General features: G+C 39.9%; 1 protein-coding gene across 1 annotated transcript; it reads left to right on the top strand.

The window, feature by feature from the left end:
- The first annotated feature begins 19,319 nt into the window (after positions 1-19,319).
- Positions 19,320-21,429, top strand: LOC111152631 (necdin, MAGE family member). The gene has a single exon (XM_022511165.1). It carries the CDS (start codon positions 19,422-19,424, stop codon positions 20,397-20,399), a length of 978 nt encoding a protein of 325 aa, XP_022366873.1. The 5' UTR covers positions 19,320-19,421; the 3' UTR covers positions 20,400-21,429.
- The last annotated feature ends 1,377 nt before the right edge of the window (positions 21,430-22,806 follow it).

Genomic DNA, 22,806 nt, shown 5'->3' on the forward strand with positions numbered 1-22,806 from the left:
TAAGATATACAGGAACTCTTAATTCTTCCCCTCATTTTTTTGTAAACCTACAACTGGTCTAAAACATAGCCTGTTAATAAACAAACCTACAAAAACACAAAAAACGTGGGGTGCCTGGGTGCCTCTGTTGGTTAAGCATCTGCATTAACCTGGAGTCATGAACCTGGAGTCCTGGGATGGAGTCCCGTGTTGGGCTCCCTGTTCAGTGGGGATCTGCTTCTGCCTCTGCCCCTCACCTCACTTTCTGCTCTCTCACATTCTTTCTTTCTCTCAAATAAATAGTCTTAAAACACACACACACACACACACACACACACACACACACACACACACACACACACTCAGATTGTTTTTCAGAGTCCATAGTCTCTCATGGTTCATCTCCCCTTCCAATTTCCCTCAACTCCCTTCTCCTCTCCATCTCCCTATGTCCTCCATATTATTTGTTATGCTCTACAAATAAGTCATACAAGGTATTTTACATGAATGCTCATGAAATTTTATGTGTAATAGGCCTAAACAGGAAACAATGAAAAGTTATCAACAGAGGTTAAATAAGCTATTTAAGTAATTAAACAAATATGGCTAAACAAATGCAGACTGTGGTATATTGATACAATAGGATACTACTCAGCAACAAATGAATAAATGTTCAATAAATGCTATACCAGGTATATGCTATAAATGGATGGATCTCAAAGTAGCTATGTTATGGGGCACCTGGGTGGCTCAGTTGATTAAGCATCTGCCTCAGCTCAGATCATGAGCCCAGAGTCCTGGGATCACATTCCGTGTTGGGATCCTTGCTCAGTGGGGAGCCTGCTTCTTCCTCTCCTATCTGCTCTTGCTCTCTCTCACTATCTCTCTGTCTCTCTCAAACTAATAAATAAAACCTTAAAAAAGTAGCTCTGCTAAGTGAAAGAACCCAAACAGAAAATACATGTCCAATGATTCCATTTATATTAAATTTTAGAAAACATAGACTAGTTTACTATGTCAGAGCAAATCTTTGGTTACATGAAAGTAAAATGAGTAGGAAAAAGACTATAAGGGAAAGTGTGGAAAATTTTGAGCATAGTGGGCATGTTTATTATCTTGATTGGGGTAAATGGAGTAATTAATTCATTACTCATGTAATTAATACATTACTCATGACATGAGTCAAAATTTATTACATTACATCCTTTAAATACATGCACTTAATCATATATCAATTATACCTCAATAAAGATGTTAAAAATGAACCTTTGGGATTCATTTGCGAGAACAGACGGTGGTAAACAAATTGAGAAACAGGAAAGCTGAAATTTTAAAGACACATATGAACCAGTATCTATAGGCATACTTTACTGAACCCAGTAAAGATGAGTGGGGTCTTAATACCCTAAAGGGAAATCTGTAGTCCTAGACCCGTGTCTACTATAAGTAGTAAAGCCTCTTCTTAGCTTTTCCTGGAGGGTAGAGAATTTCATCCAGAAAGGCTGCAGTAGATGTGAAATAGAGGAAACTAGGGTGCACTCAAGTTGTCTTGTTAGAGGCTATGGTATAATTAAGAATTTGTTCAGATGATGTTCCAGGTTTCTGGTTCAGAACTTCAAATTCCCTTATACTTTCCTGAGTGATAGAATATCTTTGCTATGCTAGTGAGATTAATTATGGTGGGTGAATAAATAACTTGAAAATAAGTGCTGTTTATCAGAAAGATCAATCACATGATTAGATGATTGAACTTTCAGCTTCCAGACCTCCATGGTGGAGAGGGTGGCTAGAGATTGAGCTCAGTCATGTGACCAACGATTTAAGCACACATGGCTACATGAAACCCCCAAAAAACTTTAGGTCACTGAAGCTCAGTAGAGTATCCTAGTTAACAAATACATTTATGTAGTAAGAGGGTTATATGCCCTGACTCCATGGAGACAGGGTATGGAAAATCTACATTGGAATGAACATGGAGGGGAAGAAAAGAGACAAAAACCAAGTAACAGATGATTGGTTGGTTGATTGATTGTTTCAATTATTTAACTTAATTCAATGAGCCAACACATCATCATTAATTTCAGATGTAGAGTTCTATAATTCATCAAGTTGCATATAACACATAGTGCTCATCATGTCACATGCCCCACTTAATGCCCATCACCCAGTTATCCCAGCCCCCCACCCACCTTCTGTCCAGCAACCCTCAGTTTGTTTCCTGTAGTTAAGAGTCTTTCATGGTTTGTCTTCCTTTCTGATTAGTTCCAAGTTTTAATTTACATTCTAGTTAGTTAACATATAGTTGATATTACTTTCAGGAGTAGAATTTAGTGATTCACCACTTACATAAAACTCCGAGTGCTCATCACAAGTGCCCTCCATAATACCCATCACTCTTTAGCCCTTCCTCATGCCTACTTCCCCTCTGGCAACCTTCCGTTGGCTCTCTATAGTTAAAAGTCTAGTTTATGTTTTCCCTCTCTTTCTCTCTCTACTTTCTCCTCCTCTATGTTCATCTATTTCATTTCTTAATTTTCACACATGAGTGAAATCATATAATATTTGTCTTTCCCTGACTTATTTAGCTTAACATACTCCCTAACTCCCTCCATGTCATGGATATGGATATATATATATATATATATAGATATAGATATAGATATAGATATAGATATAGATATAGATATAGATATATATATAGTATAGCAAATAATAATACATAATAATAAAGATTTCATCTTTATTCTTCTCTATTTTATTTATTATTATTTTTATTATGTTCAGTTATATATATATAATATAACATATAATCTATATGATATAAAATTACATATAAAGTTATCCATGTCATGGATATATATATATATATATATATATATATATATATAAAATTATCAAAATGTACTATATATAATGTAATATGCATTTTCAATATTATTATCTCAACTTATGTCTTTCTTTTATTTTTAATTTTTTTTATTTCTTTTCAATGTTCCAGAATTCATTGATTATGCACCACACCCAGTGCTCCATGCAATACATACCCTCCACAATACCCACCACCAGGCTCACCCAAACCTCCACCTCTGTCCCCTCCAAAACCTTCAGTTAGTTCCTCAGAGTCCACAGTCTCTCCTGGTTCATCTCTCCTTCCAATTTCCCCCAACTCCCTTCTCCTCTCCATATCCCCATGTCCTCCATGTTATTCCTTATGCTCCACAAATAAGCAAAATCATATGATAATTGATCTCCCTGCTGGACTTATTTCACTCAGCATAATCTCTTCTAGACCCGTTCATGTTGATACAAAAGTTGGGTATGCATCCTTTCTGATGGAGGCATAGCACTCCAAAGAATATCTTATTTATCCATTTGTCCGCTGAAGGGCATTTTGGTTCTTTCCACAGTTTGGTGATGAGGGCCATTGCTGCTATAAACATTGGGTTACAGTTGGCCATTCTTTTCACTATATCTGTATCTTTGGTGTAAATATCCATTAGTGCAATTTCAGGGTCATAGAGTAGCTCTATTTTTTTAGATATTATTTATTAATTTGACAAAGAGAGAGAGATCACAAGTAGGCAGAGAGGCAGGCAGAGAGAGAGGGGAAAGCAGGCTCCCAGCTGAACAGAGAGCCTGATGCGGGGCCTGATCCCAGGACCCTGAGACCATGACCTGAGCCGAAGGCAGAGGCTTAACCCACTGAGCCACCCAGGTGCCCCTAGAGTAGCTCTATTTTTAATTTCTTAAGGAACTGCACACTGTTTTCCAAAGTGGCTGCACCAACATGCATTCTCACCAACAGTGTAAGAGGGTTCCCCTTTCTCCACATCCTCTCCAACACATGTTGTTTACTGCCTTGCTAATTGTGGCCATTCTAACTAGCGTAAGGTGGTATCTCAATGTGGATTTTATTTGAATCTCCCTGATGGCTAGTGATGATGAACATCTTTTCATGTGTCTGTTAGCCATTTGGATATTTTCTTTGGAGGACTATCTGTTTATGTCTTCTGCCCATTTTTATTTTTTTTTATTTATTTTCAGCATAACAGTATTCATTGTTTTTGCACCACACCCAGTGCTCCATGCCATCCGTGCCCTCTCCAATACCCACCACCTGGTTCCCCCAACCTCCCGCCCCCCACCCCTTCAAAACCCTCAGATTGTTTTCCAGAGTCCATAGTCTCTCATGGTTCACCTCCCCTTCCAATTTCTCTCAACTCCCTTCTGCTCATTGTTTGATGTGATTATCTGTTTTGTGTGCGTTGAGTTTGAGGAGTTCTTTATAGATCTTGGATATTAGCCTTTTGTCTGTACTGTCATCTGTGAATATCTTCTCCCATTCTGTGGGTTGCTTCCTTGTTTTGTTGACTGTTTTGTTTGCTGTGCAGAAGCTTTTGATCTTGATGAAGCCCCAAAAGTTCATTTATACTTTTGTTTCCTTTGCCTTTGGAGACATATCTTGAAGGAAGTTGCTGTGGCTGATGTTGAAGAGGTTACTGCCTATATTCTCCTCTAGAATTCTTACGGATTCCTTCCTCACATTGAGTATTTTATCCATTTTGTGTTTATCTTTGTGTATGGTATAAGAGAATGGTCGAGTTTCATTCTTCCACACATAGCTGTCCAATTTTCCCTGCATTATTTATTGAAGAGACTGTTTTTTTTTTTCCACTGTAGATTTTTTTCCTGCTTTGTCAAAGATTAGTTGACCATAAAGTTGAGGGTCCATATCTGGGCTCTCTACTCTGTTCCACTGGTCCATATGTCTGTTTTTGGGCCAATACCATGTTGTCTTGTTGATCACAACTTTGTAGTAAAGCTTGAAATCAGGCAACATGATACCCCCAGTTTTTATTTCCTTTTTCAACATTTCCTTAGCAATTTGGGGTCTCTTCTGATTCCATATAAATTTTAGGATTCTTTGCTCCAGCTCTTTGAAAAATGCTGGTGGAATTATGATCAGAATGTCATTGAAAATATAGATTGCTCTAGATAGTCTAAAGATTTTAACAATGTTTATTCTTCTGATCCATAAACACGGACTGGTCTTCCATCTTTTTGTGTCTTCTTCAATTTCTTTCAGGAATGTTCTGTAATTCCTCAAGTTCAGATCCTTTACCTCTTTGGTTAGGTTTATTCCCAGGTATCTTGTGTTTCTTGGTGCTATAGTAAATGGAATTGATTCTCTAATATACCTTTCTGTATTTTCATTGCTAGTGTATAAGAAAGCAACTGATTTCTGTACATTGATTTTGTATCCTGCCACATTACTGACTTGCTGTATGAGTTCTTGTAGTTTGGGGTAGAGTCTTTTGGGTTTTCCATATAAAGTATAATGTCATGTGTGAAGAGAGAGTTTGACTTCTTCATTTCCAATTTGAATACATTTTATTTCTCTTTATTGTCTGATTGTTGTTGCTAGGACTTCTAACACTATGTTGAACAAGAGTGGTGAAAGTGGGCATCCTTGTCGTGTTCTTGATCTCAAAGGGAAGGCTGTCAGCTTTTCCCCATTGAGGATGATATTTGCTGTGGAATTTTCATAGATAGATTTTATGAAGTTGAGGAATGTTCCCTCTATCCCTATACTTTGAAGCATTTTTAATCAGGAATGGATGCTATATCTTGTCAAATGTTATTTCTGTATCAATTGAGAGGACTGTGTGGTTCTTCTCTCTTCTCACTTACTGATTTGTTCTATCACATTGATTGATTGTGAATGTTGAACCAAGCTTGCAACCCAGGGATAAATCCCCCATGATCATGATGGATCATCTTTTAATGTACTGTTGGATCCTATTAGCTAGGATCTTTTTGAGAACCTTGGCATTCATATTCATCAGGGATATTGGTCTGAAATTCTCCTTTTTGGTGGGGTCTTTGCCTGGTTTGGAGATCAGAGAAATGCTGGCTTCATAAAAAGAGTCTGGAAGTTTTCTTCTGCTTTAATTTTTTGAAACAGCTTCAGGAGGATAGGTATTATTTCTTCTTTAATGTTTGGTAGTATTCCCACACAGAATCCATCAGGTCCCAGGCTCTTGCTTTCTGGGAGGTTTTTGATCACTGCTTCAGTCTCCTTACCAGATATTCAGAAAGGGAATTCAGGCTAACAATTATCCAGGCAATGGCTAGGTTAGATAAAACCATTAATGACAAAATGGAATAGATTATGGCAGAAATGAAAGCCACCGGGGAAGATGTTAGCAATGCTATCAATGATTTCTGATCTAATCTAAATTCTCTAGCAGCTAGGGTAACTGAGGCAGAAGATAGAATTAGTGGACTATAGGACAAACTGATAGAGAAAAAGGATCAGGAGGAAGCCTGGAACAAACAGCTTAGAAGCCATGAAAACTGAATTAGGTAAATAAATGACACCATGAAACATTCCAATGTCAGAATTATTGGAATACCTGAGGGGGAGGAGAAAGAAAGAAGACAAGTGGATATAGTTGAATTAATTCTCCATGAAAATTTTCCCAATCTGGAGAATGGAAACAGCATTCCTGTCCTAGAGTCAAAAAGGTCTCCCCTCAAGATTGTAGAATCTAGAAAGACTTAGAGACACCTGATTGTGAAACTGATGAATCATAATTTTAGACAGGAACTCTTTAAAGCAGCTAGGGGGAAGAGATTCCTTACATACAGAGGAAGGCCCAGCAGAATAACATCAGACCTCCCCAGAGAAACCTGGCAAGCCAGAAAGGGCTGGCAAGATGTATTCAGGGAGCTAAATGAAAAGAACATGCATCTAAGAATACTTTATTGAGCAAGACTCACATTCAAAATGGATGGAGAGATAAAGAGCTTCCAAGACAGCAAGGTTTAAAAGAGTATGTGACCACCAAGCTGGCACTATAAGAAATATTAAGGGGGATTCTATAAAAGAAGAAAGAACCCAGGAGTGTCATTGCACAGAAATTTATGGAGACAGTCTATAGAAACAAGCACTTCACAGGCAACACAGTGTCAATAAAAATATATCTCTCAATAATCACTCTCAATGTGAACAGCCTAAACACTCCCATAAAATGGCACAGGGTTGCAGACTGGATAAAACAACAGGACCCATCCATATTTTGTATACAATAGACCCATTTTGAACCTAAGGATACATCCAGACTGAAAGCGAAGGGATAGAGAAGCATCTTTCATGCCAATGGGCCTCAAAAGAAAGTTGGGGTAGTGATTCTCATGTCAGATAAGATTTTAAACTAGAGTCTGTAGTCAGAGATACAGAAGGACACTATATCATTCTTAAAGGATCTATCCACTAAGAATATCTAACAATTGTAAATATTTATGCCCCCAATATGGGAGCAGTCAACTACATAAAACAAATGTTAATAAAGATAAAGAGTCATACTGATATGAATACATTAATAGTAGGGGATCTTAACACACCACTCTTGTCATAGACAGATCATCCAAGCAGAAAATCAGTAATGAAACAAGGGCATTGAATGACACATTAGACCAGATGGACCTCATAGATATATACAGAACATTCCACCCTAAAACAACAGAATACTCATTCTTCTCAAGTGCACATGGATCTTTCTCCAGAATAGACCACATACTGGGCCACAAATCAGGACTCAACCAATAGCAAAAGATTGAGTTTATTCCCTACGTATTATCAGATCACAATGTTTTGAAACTGGAACTCAACCACAAGAAAATGTTTGGAAGGAATTCAAACACCTGGAAGCTAAAGACCACCTTCCTTAAGAATGTTTGGATCAACCAGGAAATCAAAGAACAACTTAAACAATTCATGGAAACCAATGAGAATGAAGACATCTTGGTCCAAAACCTATGGGATACAGTAAAGCTGGTCCTAAGGGGGAATACATAGCCATCCAAGCCTCCCTCAAAAAAATTGAAAAATCCAGAATACACCAGCGGTCTTTACACCTTAAAGAACTGGATAATCAACACCAAATTAAGCCAACCCCATGCACAAGAAGGGAAATAATCAAGATTAGAGCAGAGATCAATGAGATAGAAACTAGAGATACAGTAGAAAAAAATCAATGAAACTAGAAGCTGGTTTTTTGAAAGAACCAATAAGATCAAATCCAAAAGAAAAGAGTGAAGATACAAATTAATACAATTATGAATGAAAAGGGAGAGATCACAACTAACACCAAGGAAATAGAAACAATCATCAGAAATTATTATCAACAGTTATATGCCAACAAGTTAAGCAACCTAGACGAAATGGATGCATTCCTGGAAACCTATAAATTTCCAAAACTGAGTCAGGAAGAAACTGACAACCTGAATAGACCAATATCTTATAACGAGATTGAAGCAGTGATCAAAAACCTCCCAAAAATCAAGAGCCTGGGACCTGATGGATTCCCAGGGTGATTCTACCAAAGTTTCAAAGAAGAAATAATACCGATTCTCCTGAAGCTCTTTCAAAAAATTGAAGCAGAAGGAAATCTTCCAGACTCTTTTTATGAAGCCAGTATTACCCTTATCTCCAGACCAGGCAAAGACCCCACCAAAAAGGAGAATTTCAGACCAATATCCCTGATGGATGTTGATGCTAAGATTCTCAACAAGATCCTAGCTAATAGGATCCAACAGTATATTAAAACGATTATCCACCATGACCAGATGGGATGTCTTTCTTTTTTAAAGATTTTATTTATTTAGTTGGGAGAGAGAGAAAGAGAGAGAGAGAGAGAGAGAGCATGATCAGGGAACCGGGAAGAAAGAGAAGGAGAAGCAGACTTCCCACTGAGCAAAAAACCTGATGCAAGGCTCAATCCCAGAAGTCTGGAATCAAAACCTGAGCCCAAGGTAGAAGCTTAACAGGCAAAGCCACCTAGGTGCCCCTCCCCTTTTTTCTTTTTAAATATTTTATTTATTTGAGAGAGAGACAGAGATAGCTAGAGAGAGCATGAGTGGGGAGGAGAAGGAGAAGTAGGTTCCCTGCTAAGCAGAAATTCCTACTCAGGGCTTGATCCCAGGACCCTGAGGTCATGACTTGAGCTGAAGGCAGGTGCTTTACGAACTGAGCCACCCAGGTACCCCACCACATCTTTTCTATAGCAACTTTCTACTAGTTTATTTTCAATGTATGAGGAGCCTCAAAAAATAGAAGGAAAGGAATATCAAGGGGACAAGGGAAACTGTACTGATTGCTAGTAAAGTGTGTCCAGCTTCCTGCCTTAGTTTCCCTCCCAAATCTTCCAGCCCCTCCTTTCATCTAGTGTGTTTGAGTGTGGGCATGCAGGGGGCCTGGGGCTGAGCTCTGTCCCCCAATCCTCTTCAAATCTATATCTATCTATATGTGTAGATACAGATATCCATTGGATATTTGGGCTCTCTCTGTCATTTTGCTAGTGTTGATAATGTTGCTATAAACATTTAGGTACCTGTGTCCCTTTGAATCAGTATTTTTGTATCATTTGGATAAATACCTATTAATGCAGTTTCTAGATCATAGGGTACTTCTATTTTGCACATTTTCAGTAACCTCCACGCTGTTTTACAGAGTGACTGCCACAGTTTATGATGATTCCCACCATTAGTGTAGGATGGTTCCCCTGCCCCCATATCCTAACCAACACCTGTTGTTTCTTATATTGTTGAGTTTACTATTCTGAATGGATTGAAGAGATATCTTGTTGTAGTTTTGATTTGTATTTCCCTGATGATGAGTGATGTTGAACATCTTTTCATGTGTCTGTTAGCCATCTGTACATCTTCTTTGGAAAAAAAATTAATTCATGTTTTTTAACTTGTTTGTTTTTGGCTGTTGAGTTAGTAAGTTCTTTATATATTTTAGATACTAACCCCTTATCAGACATGTCATTTTCAAGTATCTTCTCTCATTTTGTAGGTTGCTTTTTAGTTTTGTTGTCTCCTTCACTGTGCAGTCCCAGTTGTTCATTTTTGCTTCTGTGTCCCTTGCCTTTGAAGACATGTTTAGTACGAAATCCTATGACTGATGTCAGAGAGGTTACTTCTTGTGTTCTCCTCTAGGATTTAGACAGATTCCTGTCTCATATTTGGGTCCTTCTTCTATTTTGAATTTATCTTTGTGTATGGTGTAAGAAAGTGGTCCAGGTTAATTCTTCTGCATGTGGCCATCCAGTTTTCCCAACACTGTTTTTTGGAAGTGATTGTCTTTATTCTATTCAATATTCTTTACTGCTTTGTCAAATATTAGTGGAGCATAGAGTGTGAGTCCATTTCTCAATTTTCTATTCTGTTTCACTGATCTATGTGTCTGTTTTTGTGCCAGTACCATACTCTCTTGATGACTACAGCTTTGCAACATAGCTTGAATTCCTAGTTATTGTGATTCCTGCAGCTTTTTCTTTTTCAAAGTTCCTTTGGCTATTCAGGGTCTTTTGTGGTTTCATACAAATTTTAGGATTGTTTGTTCTAGCTCTGTGAAAAACACTGGTGGCATTTTGATAGGAATTGCATTAAATTTGTGGATTGCTTTGGGCAATATAGACATTTTAACAATATTTTCTTTTCCATTCCATTGAAGATGACATGAAGAACTGGAAAAACATTCCATGCATGCAACTCTTAACTATAGAGAACAAACTGATGGCTACCTGAGGGGAGATGGATGAGGGATGGTCTCAACAGGTGATGGGGATTAAGGAGTGCACCTGTGATGAGTACTGGGTGTTGTATGGAAGTGTTAAATCACTAATTTCCACACCTGAAGCTAATATTACACTGCATGTTAACCGGAATTCAAATGAAACTTGAAAAAATCAAATGCAAAATAGAACTATTTATTTATTTAACTGATACATTAATGGAAAGGGGAAGATAAGGCTATAATTATACAAATTATATAATTTTATATAATAACATATTTATAAATATTAATTCCTGGCAATTACTGTTGGTAGGTGGAAGCAGTCATTCTAATACTATGAATTCTAAGGCAATGATGATGCTACACTTGATCTTAGCCAAAAGGCCGAGAAGCGATAAGGCAATGATGATGATTGGGTCCCATCTTCATGAAGTGAAGAGCTTTCCTTATTCCACGGTACATGAATATAAGATCTTAATTTATCATTGAATAAGTGAGGTTTGAGGCTATTTCCCATGGGACTCGCATGGGATTCCCAAGACAGCCAATATGACCTAATGATATTAAGACCATGAACTCCTTTCTTCTTGAAACCAGCCTATTGTGGATTGATATGACTCTACAGTACCAGACACCAAGGAGTTAGGAGAAATTCTAGACTTGGACTTTATCCAGTAGCTTTTGCCAGCTTTATTGCCTCGGAATGTGGCTTTTGTAAATCTCTGGGTACTCTATGCAATATTTAAATCATCTTTCACTCAACCCTCCAAAGGGATAACTTCCTGGAAGAAAAGAGTTTTGCTAGCATCTTTTCTTCCATTGATTTTTTTTTCAAGTATCCCTATTATTTTTCCACTTCTCAAACTACTAAAATACTTGGATTCTCAATTTTCTCTTTTTAAAGATTTTACATATTTGAGAGAGAGAGAGCGTGAGCGAGAGAGAGAGTGAGCATGAGTCAGGGAGAGAGGAGACAGAGGAAGAGAGAGAAGTAGACTCCCTACCAAGCAAGGAGCCTGATGTGGGGTTTGATCTCAGGACCCTGGGATCATGACCTGAGCTGAAGACAGATGTTTAACAGATAGAGCCACCCAGGCACCCCTGATTCTCAATTTTCTTAACATATTATTGACTCCAATGCTAGCCTGAAAAATAGACCTCCAGAAGATATCCATTCCCTAATCTCCAAAACATGTGAATGTTACCTAATGTGTGGAAAAAAAATGACTTTGTAGATATAATTAAGTTGAGGATCTTGAGATGAGATCATTCTGGATTTAGATTGGACCGATTGGACCCTCAGTCTAATGACTGATATATTTATAGGAGAAAGGAGAAGGAGATGAGAGACACAGAGACACACTAGGAAGATGGTGGCTCTGTGAAGATGGAGGTAGAGATTGGAGTTATTCTGACAAGAGCCAAAGAATGTCAGGAGCCACCAGAAGAGGGGAGAGACAAAGAAGTTTCTCCCCTAAAGTTCTAAGTAACAGTGTGGTCATACCTTGATTTCAGATTTTAGCTGTCATGGAAGAATATACTTTTACTGTTTTAAAGCACCAGGTTTGTGGTAGTTTTTTTCATTTGCCCTAGGAAATTGAAATGGTGAGAAGATCCGAATTTCGGAAAATTTACTGGTTTCAATGTGGAGACTAATCTGTAGAGAGTAAATAAACAAGTGAGAAGATTCAGGGATCCACCATGGCAATCCAGGTGAGAAAGAACAGTGGAAAAGTTATAGTGCCATACTGAAAGATGTGTAGCAGTGGAATTTAGTAGTTGAGGATTGTATGATTAAATTGATACAAGAGATAAAGGAGAACCAGTCAATGGTAGTTTTGTGGGGGTTTTGTTTGTTTGTTTGTTTTGTTTTTTTTTCCCCCTCCCTGGGGAAACTGGGTAGAAAGTCATGTTATATACCATGAGATAAAGAATACACAGGCAACTGAAAGATTGTCTTTTCTTCCCAGCAAATTATAATATTTTTATTGTATTATGTTAGTCACCAAACAATACATCATTAGGTTTTTTTTAATTTTATTTTTTCATTGTTCCAAGATTCATTGTTTATGCACCACACCCATTGTTCCATGCAATATGTGCCCTCCTTAATACCCACCACCAGGCTAACCCATCTTCCCACACCTCTCACCTCTAAAACCCTCACTTTGTTTCTCGGGGTCCACAGTTTCTCATGTTTTGTCTCCCCCTCTTATTTCCCCCAACTCAATTTTCCTTTCCTTCTTTTAATGTCCTCCATGTTATTTCTTATGTTCCACAAGTGAAACCATATGATAAATGACTTTCTCCACATGATTTATTTCAGTCAGCATAATCTCTTCCAGTCCCAGCCACGTTGATGAAAAAGGTGGGCATTCATCCTTTCTGAAGGCTGCATAATATTCCATTATATATATGACCCATATCTTCTTTATCTATTGGTCTGTTGAAGGGCACCTTGGCTCTTTCCACAGTTTGGCTATTGTGGACATTGCTTCTATGAACATTGGAGTACATATGGCCGTTCTTTTCACTACATCTCTATCTTTGGGGTAAATACTCAGTAGTTCAATTGCCAGGTCATAGGGTAGCTCTAGCTTAAAATTTTTGAGAAATCTCCACACTGTTTTCCAAAGTGGTTGCACCTGGAAGAATGAAACTCGACAACTCTCTTACACCATACACAAAAATAAATTCAAAGTGGATGAAAGACCTCAATGTGAGATAGCAGTCTATCAAAATCCTAGAGGAGAACATAGGCAGTAATCTCTTCGACATTAGCCACAGCAACTTTTTCAAGACACATCTCCAAACGAAAGTGAAAATGAACTTTTAGGACTTCATCAAGAAAGACTGCCTTTGGACATTGATGAAATAACGTAGAGCACTGAAAATAAAGTTCAAAGTCACAATGTTAAAATGTCCTGTAAGCAGTTGAATACCCAGTTCTAGACCATAGCAGAGACATAGTGGGCCAAAAGAATAAAATTGGGGTTCATCAGTGTATAGATGCCAGCTTCAATCTCTGGGAAATGGTATTGCTCAGGGAGGACGTAGAGTGAGAAGAGAAAGGGATAGAAAGCAGGCCCAGTGGGACAACAACAAACCTCAACTTTTAGGTACCAGTTGGTGAAAGAAATATTTTCAAAATATTTGACAAGATGCTGGCAGAGAATTACTGGCTTTCCCTGGAGTACCTTGTGTACATGGAAGACCAAGGACTGTCTGGAAGAATAGTTGTGGGGTATGTGTGTATGTGTGTGTGTGTGTGTGTGTGTGTGTTACCAGTATAGGTGAAGAAGTCAGTAGTGAACTTAGTAAATAAACTGATCATTAAAAGGATTATAAGAAGTACTACAAACACCACTACACATATACATTTGGTAAATTAGATGAAATGAACCAACTTTTAAAAAACTACAGAATAACAAAACTCATCCAACCTGAAAAAGATAATGCAATAGACTTACAATAAATGAAACAAATGAATTTATAGCTGTGAACCTTCCGAAAAAGAAATCACTAAGTACTGATAGTTTCACATAAAATAAATTCTACCAAACATTTAAGAAAGAAATAAAATCAACTGTACATATGTTCTTCTATAAAGAAGAAGAGGAGGGAACAGTTTCAAAATAATTTTATAAGGCCCTAATGTCCTGATATCAAAACCAGATAAAGACACTACAAAAAAGACTACTACAGACCAATAGCCTTGATGAACACAAACAAAAGAATCTTCAATAAAATATCAGCAGATTAAATTCAGCAATATGCAGAAAGAATTATACACCACAAACTTGAACCCAGGGTATGCTTGAATAGGATTTATCTTCAAGATTATTGTTAAGGATGAAGCAATCTATTTTACTATGTCCCAGAAATAGATCCAGTGAGGAAAGTCATATGATAGTTTGGAAAGAGGCTTAAATGACCTAGACCTGCTGGTCGGCTCTGTCTTTCTTCACTCCTCTCTGCTTGTCACTTTTGTGGTTCTCAACTACAGACTGTACTGTCCATAAAAGGGCTTTTGGCAATGTATGGGGAAGTTCTGCTTTTTTCTTTTTTCTTTTCTTTTCTTACACTTTACTTTTTTTTCCATATTTTTTCCATATTTCCATATTTATTCCACATTTATACATTTGTGATAGGGACAGAGGTGTTAATGTCTGTGGTGTGCGTTATACCATCACACAATGAAAAATTATCTTATCCTCATGAAAGATGGTTCCCTTTGAAGAAACCCACTCTAGGTGCTCTCTCAACGTGATGATATTACTAGCTTTATCTCCAAAACTTCTCTTTTTAGCCCAGGGCTCTTTTCTGAGAGTTATATCCAGATTTACATCCAGATATCTGCTAGACATGTCTACCCTCTTTTCTCAGGTACTTATCTACAAGTAGTTTTGTGAGGGGGACCTCCATAGCCTAGCCAAGGAGCACTACTCAATCTTAAACAACCCCCAAGAAAGAATCCTGGCCATCCCTGATATTCACAATTTTCTTACCTTTTCTTATTGTTTATGCCTTCCCTTTCCCGTGTTCTATTCTTGGCAATACTACAGCTCCTTGGCAGTACCCATTATATATGTGCCGTAACATTATTCATAATAATCATTTAATTATCAATTCATCTGTCTGTTTATGATCCCTTTTCCCCTCAGTATAGATTGCAGAAAACACATCTCTCCTCATTATATCCCCAGGCACAATGCTTGAAATGCAGTGTTTAATAAATAGTTGCAGAAAGAAGATAAAATGAAAGCCATCATCCTATGTCAAGAGGAGTCCCACAGAAGATCCCCTAATCAGTATCTCTTCTTGTCCACCTGCCCCCAATCCCAGTCTTAACCCTGATCCTGGCTGACCTTTACAAAAGACACTCCTGACCTGGATAGTTCCTGAGAGTTAGCAAGCTGCATTGTGGGTCTGTGAAGGATTAGAAGGTTTCCCTTCAGTGAGTGCCCTTGGCCTCAGTTGGATAGGCATGTGTGGTGCCGCCCTAGGGGGACTGGAGAGGATGAGGGGCCAGGTTGTGCCCCCTTCTTCCCCCTCCCAACTACGGAAAGCAACATTGCCTCTCCCTGCTTACTATTTTCTAACACAAAAGGGCCAGCCTGCCAAATAGCCCTAGTGCAATTGGTTTCCCCCCAGACTGAGCTACTTTTCTAAAATGCAAATCTTTCATGCACATGATAGTCATTGCTCAATATTTGCTGAACACATTAATGTGAGTTCTCTGTTTCAATTCCTTGGACTGCAAGGCATTTGGGGCCCATATGGGGGCTCCAAGGTGGAGGTTGCTGCCTATGTTGACAGGAAAGAGCCAGAAGGATTCACATTTCATTTGGGGCCTCTCGGCCTCTTCACTGTGAGCATGCGTGCTGTCCACTGGAAGCTCTGGAGTGACCCCCCTTCCTCTGTTCACTATGGAAACCAGTGCCAGGACAGGCTTCTCCTCCTATTCCAGAGTCTGCCAAGAACAGCCTATTCCACAGCTGTGTAATGTGGAACACATTACAGAGTCTGAAGTCTCCCATCAGCAAAAGTATCTGTACCAAAATATTTTAAATTATAATTTCTCTGTATACTTCCTACACCCATGGAACTTCTATACTTACAGAATCTTGATTTAATGAGTAGCCATTCATTAGTGTACTTGAAGAGATATTTTGTAAAGTTCAGGCTTTTACTTCTACACTGCTAGTCTTTAACGACTCATTGCCCATATCAAATAGATCTGATCCTAGAGATACCCAGCAAGTGTAATTTATCCTCAGCATTCTCAAGGCATCACTGGAGCTATAGCTCCAAATTTTGACCCATAAGTTAAAGAATTTGTGGATGTCTCATGAGTATTCACTTCTCTTCTTTCCCATTGTGTCATCTTTGCTTTTTCTTAATATTCTGAAGGTCTGCATGTTTTGCTTTAGGAGTAGGCATCTTATTAGGTAACTATCAAGCTACTGACCCTTTCCATGACACACGTGCAGGTATACATTTTCTCCTTGAAGGCTACCCCAAGCTTTACTTTTTTCTTACCCTCCCCAAATGAATTTTCTTCTTCATAGGAAATAGAGTGTCTTCAGCAGACCTTTCCCTGGGAAGGCAATGTTATCACTTTAGCAGGGATAAAGTTGGGCTTCATTAGAAAGCAGTACTAGGAGTCTCCTCTGTATGTGGTTTCAACCTTGGGCATCAGTTTCGATGTTTCAAACTCTCTGATCCTACTCCCTCATAAAGGTCATATATAGGCACTGGTACAGTATTAAGGAACCCTACCATCTGAAGTGAGGTGTGAAGTGAACTGTGGTAGAGGTGAGAGACTATTGTTGGCCATGGGAAACTTCACCAGAATGAGTTCCATTCCAGCTCAGACAGCAACTGAAATCAAAGAAGCTTTCTAGCCAGAGCTCCCATATCCCACTGCAGTAAGAACTTTTATAATATTATAATTGTTGTGTTTTTGTAATTATTTAAAGCTGCTTTCATACTTTTTATATATAAGTGTTTTTATACCTTTATAATTGTTGTGCCCAAGTTTGCAATTTAACTTCATGAATCTATTAAATCTAGGAGTATGAAATATGAGGATGTAATTTTCATAACCTCACAATGGCAAAAATTATAGCTCATAGCCAAAGCTGAGGTGAGATTTAAATAATAGGCTCAAACATTTTCAGTATTAAAAATACCTTAAATGAACTAAGTAGTTAACCCAAATAGAAAAAAAAAATCCAAATGCAAGAAAATAAGAAGAAAACTAATGGAGATACAATGCAAGAAATAAGGATTTTTTTTTTTTAATTTGAGAGAAAGAGAGTGAGCTAGGGAGACCAAGATGGCAGAAGCAGGGGGAGCTGCAGAAGGAGAGGGAGAAACAGGCTCCCCACTGAGCAGGGAGCTTGACCTAGGGCTTGATTCCAGGACATCGGGATCATGACCTGAGCCAAAGGCAGACAATTAACCGACTAAGCCACCCAAGCACTTCAAAGTAAGGATGATTTTAAGAGGAATAAGGGCAGTAAATTGATTTGATAGCTATTTTTATAGCTATGTTCAAGTAATAAACATAACAAATATAGCTGGCACAATTCTGTAAGACATAATCCAAAAACCAGGAATCTATAAATTATAGGAAGAGAAGGAAATGATATGCAGGAAAAAGTCCCACTAAGATATACCTGAGAGATCTGCAGGAATTACCCTTGCGAAGTGGAAGATTAAGGAGTCCTATCAAAGGCATTGTCCTGCCAAAAGTGATCCAAGCATGAAAATCCAAAGGTAGAGAAAGAGCTCTTTGAAGCCAATCTCCTTGAAAAGAAATAAAGTGAGAGATGAAAAAAGTGATACAAGCAAATAAAAAGAGGATTCTGGAAATGCCAAGACAATATTTTAAATATGCTTTGGGTTTCAAGTGATAATAACATTCTCAAAGACAGCATATTTAAGAAGCTGTTGGCTTTAGGAATCCAGGAAGGGCTGAAGGACCACATTGGTTTAGAATAGGGATTCTGATCAGCCTTAGGAATCCAGGAAGGGCTGAAGGACCACATTGGTTCAGAATAGGGATTCTGATCAGCCTTAGGAAGCCAGGACCCAGGGGCTCTTACACCCACCCCTCTCTTCTTAGATGCTTCTCTGGGAGTGTCAGCTTTGTTTTTGCCCAATGTGGATCTGATTTTCTAAAATTAAAACAAAACAAAACAAAAAACCCACAAAACACAAAACAACTATAACAACAACAACAACAACAGCAACAAAATACATATACACAACCACAGTTACGTTGCGTCTGGTTGTTGGTCATGAGAGAGACTGCCAGTGATGATCTATGGGACCCATGTTAAAAAGAAGTCTTATGGGATTTTGGTGTGGCTGCTCCATGGGACCAGTCAGTTGTTGAGAGAGGGTGGGGGTGGGGTCCTGTGAGAAGCGGAAGTTTTCACAGGAACACAGAGCAGAGGCCATAGCAGTCATCAGGGAGGGAGGGTGCCAGGCAGATAGGGGAAAAGTTTGTGTTAATAAATATGACCATCTTTATATGATGGGTTCCTGATGGAAACACTAAAAGGAAACTAATATGACCCAAAGGAAGTAGAAAACCAAAAGACCCTGGAAAATGTCATTCGTATGTCATATCCAAGAAAGTTCTATTTGTGCACGTATTGACTAAATTCAGCATTTCTCATTTTATGACCTCTGATGTGGCAGAGACTCAATTTTTATTGGTAGTTCTCAGGTTTCCAATCTCAGTCATCCTCTTCACAGTTTACATTTTGTTGTTGTTGTTGGGCCATCCTGATTGTTCTCTAGGTTTAAATTCTCATACTCATCGTCACGAAACTGTTGAAGTTTACAGGCCAGTCTAGAACTTTCTCTGGGACTTTTATACCTACCCTGACTCTGGATAGACCCAGTTAAACATTTCCTAAGAAACTCAAGAAACTTACCTCAGAAACTTAAACTATCATCTCTCCTCTTAAACTTGCTCCTCCTCCAGTGACCATCCATATCCCTCCCCTCCTCCCCACTACCATCTCTGCCCAAATGGGACACCTTCAGGTCACTGCCCACCCCCTCATTCTGGCAACCCTCCACTACCTCTAAGGGGCCTCAAAGGACAACCGCCCCATCGGGCTCTCAACCCTGCCCCGCCCCGCCCGCGGCGGCCCCGCTCACAGCCTGCGGACGCGCAAGCGCAGTGGCCGGTCGCGCCGCCGCCCCGCCCCGCCCGGCTGCTGCGGAAGGCGCCGCGCGCAGCAACGCGCACTTCCTCTCCAGGAGTCCGCGGAGGGAGTGCAGGCTCGAAGAGCTCCTGGAAGCAGAGGCCCTGCCCTTGTCAGACGGAGCAGGCATGTCCGAACAAAGTAAGGATGTGTGCGACCCCAACTCTGCAGCCGAGGCCTCCAGCTCTGAGGTGAACAGCAGTCCTGGGGTTCCTGGGGTGCTCTCCCCGCCCGCGTCTCAGGCCGCGACCCTCGCAGGGCCAGAGACCCCTCCTTTAGGCCCGACCGACGCCCTTCTGGCCTCGCCTCCCCCTCAGGCCCCAAGCGAAGAGGGAGACCCGAAAGCCCTGCAGCAGGCCTCGGAGGAAGGCCGCGCCCACCAGGCCCCGAGCGCGGCCCAGCCCGGCCCAGCACCGCCAGCCCCTGCCCAGCTGGTGCAGAAGGCGCACGAGCTCATGTGGTACGTGTTGGTCAAGGACCAGAAGAGAATGATCATCTGGTTCCCAGACATGGTGAAGGATGTCATCGGCAGTTACAAGAAATGGTGCAGAAGCATTCTCAGGCGCACCAGCCTCATCCTCGCACGAGTGTTCGGGCTACACCTGAGGCTGACGAGCCTGCACACGATGGAGTTTTCGCTAGTTAAAGCGCTTGAGCCAGAGGAGCTGGACAGGGTGGCGCTGAGCAACCGCATGCCCATGACAGGCCTCCTGCTGATGATCCTGAGCCTCATCTATGTGAAGGGTCGCGGCGCCCGAGAGAGTGCGGTCTGGAACGTGCTGCGCATCCTGGGGCTGCGGCCCTGGAAGAAACACTCCACGTTTGGAGACGTGAGAAAGCTCATCACCGAGGAGTTCGTCCAACAGAATTACCTGAAGTACCAGCGCGTACCCCACGCTGAGCCACCAGAGTACGAGTTCTTCTGGGGTTCCCGTGCCAGCCGTGAAATCACTAAGATGCAAATCATGGAGTTCCTGGCCAGGGTCTTTAAGAAAGACCCCCAGGCCTGGCCCTCCCGGTACAGAGAAGCTCTGGAGGAGGCCAGAGCTCTGCGGGAGGCTGATCCCAGTGCCCACTGCCCCCGCAGCAGTGTCTCCGAGGACTAGCAAGGTCTGGAGGCAGATATTGATGGTTTCTGACCCTCACCAGGGCGGTGGAGGGGTGGGGGTGGGACATTAGAGTATTCAGGATTTACAGTGCAGTATTTCACGTGTAACTTTGTTTTCAGTACAGTGCTTTTATACCTTTTAATGCAATGTTGTATTCATTTCAGTACTGTTAGATAGTGTGTAGGATTTATGCATGTTTGTTTAAGTAAACTCGGTTGGTGCTTTCGCTTTTGTGCTACCTTTCTTGAATTTTTGTACCAGAGACGTGCTAAACCTATGAAACACATTGAGAAATTTTCCATCTTATTCTTTTATATGGAACGGATGACGTGTATTAGGGTAGACTACTGCTGGAGAGTTTGGAGGAACTCCCCAGTAAAGCTGGCCTAAGCGAGAGAGAAGTCAAGGCCCCTCTCTTTATGACCTCGCTGGGCACAGGAGACATCCGTGTGGAGTGCGGTGATGTGAACTGAAATGGTCTCAATGTGGCACTTGGCACACTTTACTAAACACAAATACAACCCCACCATGAGTAAACTTTAAAAGTGAACATTAAAGATTCTTGTGATACAATCATTTTTTGAAAAGTGTACTTTATCTTTTTAACAAAATAGTATGGGTTGGGAATAAGACATTTTACCAAATGTACAAATATGATCATTTCATCTAATAGGATGGGAAAATCACTGCTCATCATTACTCATAAATGTATGGTTTATGGTTTTTTAAATGTAACTTACATGTTCAAAACGGACAAATACAGAAAAGTATAAAAACAACAAAGCAAAAATGTTTATAATTACACCACCCAGAAACAAGTGTTAATATTTAGAGTAAGTTTTCTTACATTTTCTACATTTTATTAAAATTAGTTCTCTTGTAGGCACTTAAGAGTGGAGCATGGTGCTAAAACCCTTTACGTGTATCTTCTCTTCGTCGTTAATACTTAAAACAGCCTCTGAGGCAGGTACTTACTGTATCAGCACCATAGAGGAAACAGGGGGAAAAAGTATGTAACTAACTTTCCCCAGATTGTAAAGTTTTCTGAAAGGAAGTGCTAGGATTTGAACCCAGACAGAATGAGTCACATTCCCCCTCCCCACCTGCCTACAACTGACCCATACCTCCTGCTTTTTATCTTTTTTTAATATTCCAAGTTATAAAATGTACTCTTAGCTCCCTACCCCCAAGACACAAAGTCACAGATATGAGGCTAGGGATTTAATTTTTCTAATAAATATCACATTAATCTTTTAGAGAAAGCAATCTTATTCTGAGTGTACACATTAAGAAACTTTTGTTTCAGTGAGATTAATGGATTTAACCAGATGATATTACTGCTTAGCAGTGAAGCCAAGTTTTGAAACATGGTCTTCCCTGAAAGACTGAGGTGAAGGTGCCTTATCTAGGCCACTGATGGCAGAGGAACACACATGGGATACCTGGGAGAGGGAGGTGGATTTGGGTGGGAAGTTTGCCTATTGGGACATCTGTGATCCAGCAGTTACTGAATTGCAGTGGTTTCTAGGCAATCCCTCCAAGGGTGGAATGGGGCAAAGAGGGATTTGAGAGGCAATGAGGAGATAAGTCACATTATGCAGCTTTCATTCCTACAAGGGAGTGGGGCAAGAAATGAGCCTTTAATAAGACCAGAAGTCCTTCAAACTTCAGAAGTCTGGAAAAGATTTTGTCAAAGCCAGAATCCTTTCTGGGTAAAGACATGTAATAAAGGGAACACATGTGTGACATCACCCTCTAAAGAAATAAATGGAGTTATATTTGGGTGAGGGAATTACAGTCTGGACTGAGAGCTCGGATTCCCAACACTTAATGGCATGCGTGTGTGTATGTGTGTGTGTGTGTGTGTATATATATATATATATATATATATATATATATATTTTTTTTTTTTTTAAATGGGCTAGGGCAAAGGGTGAAGGAGAGAGTCTTAAGGGGACTCTGCCCTGAGCACAGAGCCCAACTCTGGGGCTTGATCTCACGACCCCAAGATCATGACCTGAGCCAAAACCAAGAGTTGGATGCTTAACAGACTGAACCACCCAGGTACCCCTTAATGGCATAACTTAATAGGTAGAAGCAGGTGCTAAAAATGTTCAGGAAGCCTTGTATGCTCAGAAGGAATCCTTCCCCAGTTTAGTAGATTTAATGTGAAATCTCCCATGGCAGAGACATTTCTGCAATAACTCAGGCAGGGGCTTTGATGCCACCATTTACCCAGAGCCAAAGTATCTATTTAGAAATTTTAGAAATGTTAAAAAAAATTGAACTTCCTTCTCACCCCAAAGTTCTCTGCAGAATTAAGACAAAAAAATCTCTTTAAATTTAAAGTAATGGGGATATCCAGAATTTTCCATTTCTGGTGCGGGGCCACAGCTGTCACTCT

This window comes from Enhydra lutris, unplaced genomic scaffold (assembly GCF_002288905.1).
Source record: "Enhydra lutris kenyoni isolate GAN:26980312 unplaced genomic scaffold, ASM228890v2 scaffoldscaffold29, whole genome shotgun sequence".
Taxonomy (NCBI): domain Eukaryota; kingdom Metazoa; phylum Chordata; class Mammalia; order Carnivora; family Mustelidae; genus Enhydra; species Enhydra lutris.

What these genes read in the sequence shown, in the direction of transcription:
- LOC111152631 (XM_022511165.1), top strand. Translation starts at nt 19,422, where the DNA reads ATGTCCGAACAAAGTAAGGATGTGTGCGACCCCAACTCTGCAGCCGAG.